This window comes from Austrofundulus limnaeus, unplaced genomic scaffold (assembly GCF_001266775.1).
Source record: "Austrofundulus limnaeus strain Quisiro unplaced genomic scaffold, Austrofundulus_limnaeus-1.0 Scaffold6, whole genome shotgun sequence".
Classification (NCBI taxonomy): domain Eukaryota; kingdom Metazoa; phylum Chordata; class Actinopteri; order Cyprinodontiformes; family Rivulidae; genus Austrofundulus; species Austrofundulus limnaeus.
In genome coordinates this window covers 937,886-943,913 of record NW_013952408.1, presented here as the reverse complement: position 1 = coordinate 943,913, position 6,028 = coordinate 937,886, and the positions used below count along the sequence as shown (strand labels likewise).

Below are 6,028 nucleotides of genomic sequence, written 5' to 3'. Positions count from 1 at the left end.
AATGTGAACAAAGAGCTCTTTACCTGTACTGTATTGTTTCAGATGTGGTTGATGCTCTTAGTTTGGTCATGAGAATTCTTACTATGTTGAAGAGGAAAACAAAGTTTATCTAGAATAAAAAAGAGACAAAAAAAAACGTTAGGCCATGTGGTAATGGTTTCTCTAAAGAACACAGAGAACAATTATCTGGTCTGAACAGACAGCTCATTTGTAAGCTTGCTGAACTGAAACCAAGCTGAGAAGAGAACAAAAATCAAAGTACGACTCAAAGCAGTGCGAGATGACAAAACACATAGTCAAAACAAGATGGTGGAACAAAAATGTCTCTGAGATTTCTATGAATAAATGTTTTAGACTTTATGTTTGAAAAGGCCAGAACTCATCTGTGAGATTAATTCTACCTTTTCAAAAGCAGTTGCCCCGTATCGTTTACCTTGTTAATGTTCAGCTGATTGATGAATCACTTTACACTCTTACAAAAACATAATTTAAATTTAGAATTTTACTTCTGAGAAAGAAGAAAAAATGATTATATTTATTTTCTGCTCACCAGGAGCACAAGAATAACTGGTCCCTGATAAATGTAGTCCATATATTTGCCAGGTTCTTTACCAAACCAGCATCTGTTGACAAAAAAAAAAAATAAAAAAATTAAAATCAAATTCCATTAAATTACAACAGTATTATAGAAAAACAAGTCTTTATTTTCCTGTTACTTACTGTTCATTTTCATAATACAGCTTCCCAATGGCCCAAGCAACAATTATAGGACATGGAATACCTGAAAGAGCCATCAAACAAAGATCAAATATACTTTTTAAAATATTTAGACACAAAAGGTTTTATAAAAACAAATTTAATAATTTAAGTTCATTGCTTTTTGATCTAGTAAGTCCCAGTATCCTTAAAAACACATCTTTGCTTTGCTAGCAATTAGGTCAGAATAATTCCATGATGATTTTAAATAAAAGAAAAGAAGAATGATGGATTCTCCTATTTTCCACTCTTTGAGATACTTGCAGTTTATTAGCTAAAGAAGCAACATATTAAGGTCTAAGGGACTTTGGAGTCATTAAATACATCATTAAAGAGTCAAAACCAATTTTCCACATAAAGGGGTAGTAGGCAACTAATGGATGGCTGTTTGGGAAAAAGGTTTTAGTAAATGAGAAAGATGTGAATTCTGAAACAGTTAAACACTTGATTTTTAATATATGTATACCAWTGGCATCATTTGGACGTATTAAATGATATGCAATGTGTTTAAAATGGAGCACAAAACAAAGAATCAATGGGGAAAAATAACTGAATATGTTATTATTTTACACTGAGATTGTTTTAGAGTACCAGCAGAAAGAATGTTTTTTTCTGTACTTTTCCCATCTTTTACTTTGATATCTCTGTGGCAGTGTTGGCTTCAGATTAGATTAGCTTCCCTGCACACCTGGTCCTTATTTGCTAATTAAACCACCTGCAGTGTGTTAATTGTTAGCCATATGTTATATAGTCAGCTCTGTTCTCACAGATCCTTTCTTTTACCTTCTGGTTTTCTTTCTGTGTCAGTGTTTTAGTCTTATTTTTTAGAATAAATACCGTAACCTACCTTCGTTAAAAAGTCTACACATGTTCTCCATTTACTGTTTTACAACAGAAACATTTTTAATCATTGAGCATTTATATTTTGTCTATTCTGTGCTAAACTCAAGTCCCTGTGTAACGTTTCACAACAATAGAATTTAGAACATGTAAAAATAAAAATATTTATAATAAAACATGGGATTGGCCAAACTCTGTTGGAACATCCCGACTTCTCACCAACCCAGTCTTGACAAAGCACAAAGACAGATGTCCCAACAACAATAGTTCTTGAGGTAAATTGTTGTCCATTGTCTCTCCAAAAATGGAACTATTTAGAAAATAAACATTATTTTCATTTAACACAAATGTCAAAAGTTCACAAGCTCTTTTTGCCACTTTTTGTTGAAACCATCCGTAAAGCCACAAGTGTGAAATTTGAACAGTGACCAGTAGAGCAGGGAAATGTTTCCCTCCTCAACCAGCTTCTCACATTATTTTATTTTGCCTTTTTTTTTTTTCAAATATTTTTTCAAATATTGCAGCGTTAGTGAGTCACAAAAGTGGATGGTGTTTTCTTCATAATCCTTTAAATGCTGATGGTCTTTTTTGGGAGATTACCATGATGTAAATCAAGGAAATCCAGCAGATATATGTGAGGTTAAGGTTCTTGGCACATTTAGTGTTGAAGAGAAGGTTTAGGGTAGGGGTTACATTTTACTGGCATGAACAACAAAGGCTGAATTACACATTTATTCAGATAAGGATGTTAGTTTTGTCCTGTTGAATAATGACCACAATCACCACATATGTGAATATGGATTCTGTTCAGCTGGGGTCAAATGTCAAAAGGTGACGGCATTTTATGTTTAACTATACAGTACATCTTGGTTTAAGTTGGGTTTAGCCATTCTAAAAGCATCCTTGAACTTAAAAAGCAACATTTTTAAACTTAAATGTCTCAAGTACACTTTTTTACTGACACATATTCTCCCTGTGTCACATCCTTTACACACTCGGTTAAGCAACGTGTCTCAGACCCTGCATAATCTTCTTTACTGACGTACTGATTGAAAGTGGCATCTTTATTTGAACTCTCTCCAGACTGTGCATTTAAAACAGTCTTAGAGTGTCGACGGGGCTACATCTGGCCAGGCTCCAATTTGTTTTATTGTTGGTTTGCTTTTAAGAAGCAGGGGGTCAGGAAAATAAAACTAGCATATTTAAAAAGCTCAAAATTTTAGGGGGAAAATGGGCAAGGGGCTGTTATTACTCATCATAACTTMTTTGATGTTTCTATTAACCTTTTTTCCCCTCCTAGATGCACGTGTTGATAAAAATATGATCATCTTTTCCATGGCCTCATTATTATAATTTCCAAGAATAACAAAACGTGTTACAAGTGGGGGAGGAGGCATTTTTAAAGGGATGCCTGCATGTGTAATGACACTGTGCTTCACAAGGAGAATGGCCTTTTTATTTAGAACCATGCACCATAATTATTTGGTTAGGGCCAGTTATAAGTAAGACTATAAATTTCTAACCTATAGAGTAACTTTTTAAATAAAAAAAATAACATGGATGTGTTTAAGAAAAACACAATTTGTTTAATATGTTTCGTTTTGTGAAACATTTTTTAAAAACAATTTTGCGGTTTTATACATAACCTATTTGAGCACATATTATGACATTTTGAAAAAAAAAGTTTGCACAACTTCACCTAATGATCCAAAAAATATGCACCAAGCTAAAGCTTTATAGTTCGTTGTTAATGTGAGGATACTTACACCAACCGATGAAGAGGAAGACCCACTTTTTCAGCTTATCAGTAGAATATGTCATTACAATAGCTGTGTGAAGGTAGCATCCTTCAACAAACATCCAGAAAAAGTTTGTCACCACAAAATAGTTGTAGATTGTAGTAATGAGTCGACACCAAGGCTAAAAAAAAACAGATTCAGAATTATCCAAAAGGACTGAAAACATGAACAATTTCTCTGATGTTGTTCTGTTACCTCATTACTCTCATGGATATTGTGGTCAATCAGCTGAAGCAAAAACCACATRACATTCCTCAGGATGAAAGTGGTGATCAGATTCCAGTGGATGATGTTTCGAAGACATCGTATGCTCCTGAACCACAAGACAAATGGTGCTGTTTAAGAACCATGCACGGTGTTAACATRTCCACAGTTGTGCAGATTTTTTTGTGCTTAAAAGCAAAATATGGATCATGCAAGTTTTTGTATCCAAAATGAACTGGAAGTACAAACTTATTTTAAAGTAAATGTGAAGTCATTTAATATCATGAAATAACATTTTTGTTTTACATAATGAACAAAATTATATCTTAAAATTGAGACCAGCTGAGGTTGTGTGTTTTTCCAGTTTTAAAGACAGAAGAGTTAGGGGAAAAAAACAATGCATCAAACCTTTTCTAATCAGAGTGGTTCACTGATTTGGGCAGCGGAGATTCATTCATTTGACATGAGCAAGATAATGGTGAGCCGTGTTAGAATATGACATGATTTCCACTGATTATCTTCTATCTGGTCTAATGCATGCAGGCCTCATTGAGATTATTTCTGTACTTGCCTTAAGCACAAGAAGAGAACAAAAGCCACGACCAGAGCTCCCACAGAGATACAGTGGCCAAGGAAGTTGATGATCAGGGCTATTTTATAATGCATGGGATAGTTCCTCTGGAAAGAAATCATACGTAGAACTCCTTTTTATTCTTACAGCTGAATAATAAAAAAGTAAACACACAAATCATAGCAGAGGATGTGACATATAAATCTACTCTTTTCATAATTGAGCTTATGTACAATCTACTAAACAGATCATGAAGTAATTGTGAAAATGGGTTGTGACAACTATTAAAAATGAGCAGAACATGAGGTACATCTAAGCCTTAAATTAAATTTTTATTTGCTTACACTACAATCGCTGAGCTGTAATGAATCTAGCAATCAGTAACATGCTTAATGCTTAGATGACATCATTTTTGTCAGGGATGGATTTGACTGGACTCTGTAAGCAAAGGTTATTATCTCGTAAAAACAAAATGGTGAGATAAAGAAAATGTTTTATGTCCATTGCAATTAGTCAAAATATAAAAGTAACTTGAAAAATATCTCTAAACCTAAAACATCATTTTCAGCACTATAGCTACCTCAGGAAAAACAAACAAACAAAAAAGATTATAACTCAATGTTACAAATGTTGAGCAAATTATATGGCTTCACTTCTGAATGCACCTTGAAAATTYCTTTAGGAATGTTTCTAGCTGGTGCCTACCATGGAAAATGTTGGAGGAACTGAAGTGAATTGCAAATATGCCTTAAATTTTCACCTATAGGAAGGAAAGTGAATGTCACTGACACACTTCAGATGTCGTGGGTTTAAAATTATCCAAGAAAATGGAGCAGGACCCAAAAATACATGGGATCTGGAGAGATGAATACAGGTAACCAGGCCAAGGCCCATAACGCATCACTCCCGCTGTTTCTTTCAATTACTGCTTACAACACACAAACTAAATTTGTGTTTTATCAAAAGACAAACATGAAGTTGTTAAATTTAAGTACATCAAACTGTGGAATTCAGTCAGTATTACACAAAAAAATAGCATGTGTTCTGTGTTAAGCATTGATTAAACATGTTTGAGACGGAGCAAAGGAGAGCAGGAGTGATTCGATGTTTTCRTACTAACCTTCTCATCTAAAATAGGCTCACAGTTTGAGTAATTGATCTTCAACGCCCAAGTACCATTATCCATGCACTCCCTGTAAGCACTTCCTGCAAGATAATAAAATAAATGTATAAACCTTTTACATTTACAAAAAAATAATAATTCAAGGATACTTAAAGAAGTCAAACAACTGGATAACATTATTTCTAACATGAAGTTGTAGAATTCAACACAAAAAAACAACAATTACAGCTATTAGCCAAACACATTACATGAATATAAAGCTGGGATATCTTCCGATTTTAAAATGTCAAACTTGTCAAGTTCAGAATACAAATTCAAAACACGTTTTTTTTTCTTCTTTTGTCCAGATGAATGTTGCTGGGATTTCCGCAGCTTTGTTGCAGAGGATTGGGCTGTCAGACTCGTCTCAAAGGTCATGACCTCATCACCATCTCTGTCTCAATGCAATAATGTAATCTTCCTTCACCGTGGACTTCAGATAACCTTGGAAGTGTTAAATAGAGACTCTTTAGCTTTTACTTTGTTCCTTTGCTGCATATATTTAATTTTTTTTGTAATGAGCTACTAAAACCCCAAGTGATCAGCACATTCATTAGAATATTTGTTGATTTATCTTTCTGCCCCAATGTTTACTTTTTAATCTGATGTTGGACTTTTTTTAGTTTTCACTGAATGCAGCATCAGTAAAGAGCTTTCCCATAAAATAAACTGTTGAAATAGGCAACTAATTTATAT

General features: G+C 33.8%; 1 protein-coding gene across 1 annotated transcript in view; it reads right to left on the bottom strand.

Annotated features, from left to right (window-relative positions):
* Positions 1 to 6,028, bottom strand: part of LOC106533190 (corticotropin-releasing factor receptor 2) — a 39,938-nt gene that overhangs the window by 8,207 nt on the left and 25,703 nt on the right. Inside the window, exons 3-9 of the mRNA XM_014029433.1 lie at positions 5,291 to 5,376; positions 4,171 to 4,277; positions 3,591 to 3,708; positions 3,363 to 3,516; positions 721 to 781; positions 551 to 623; positions 24 to 109 (exon numbers count right to left, since the gene is read on the bottom strand). Coding sequence (XP_013884887.1) covers positions 24 to 109; positions 551 to 623; positions 721 to 781; positions 3,363 to 3,516; positions 3,591 to 3,708; positions 4,171 to 4,277; positions 5,291 to 5,376 — 685 coding nt within the window. The remainder of the gene's footprint in view (positions 1 to 23; positions 110 to 550; positions 624 to 720; positions 782 to 3,362; positions 3,517 to 3,590; positions 3,709 to 4,170; positions 4,278 to 5,290; positions 5,377 to 6,028) is intronic.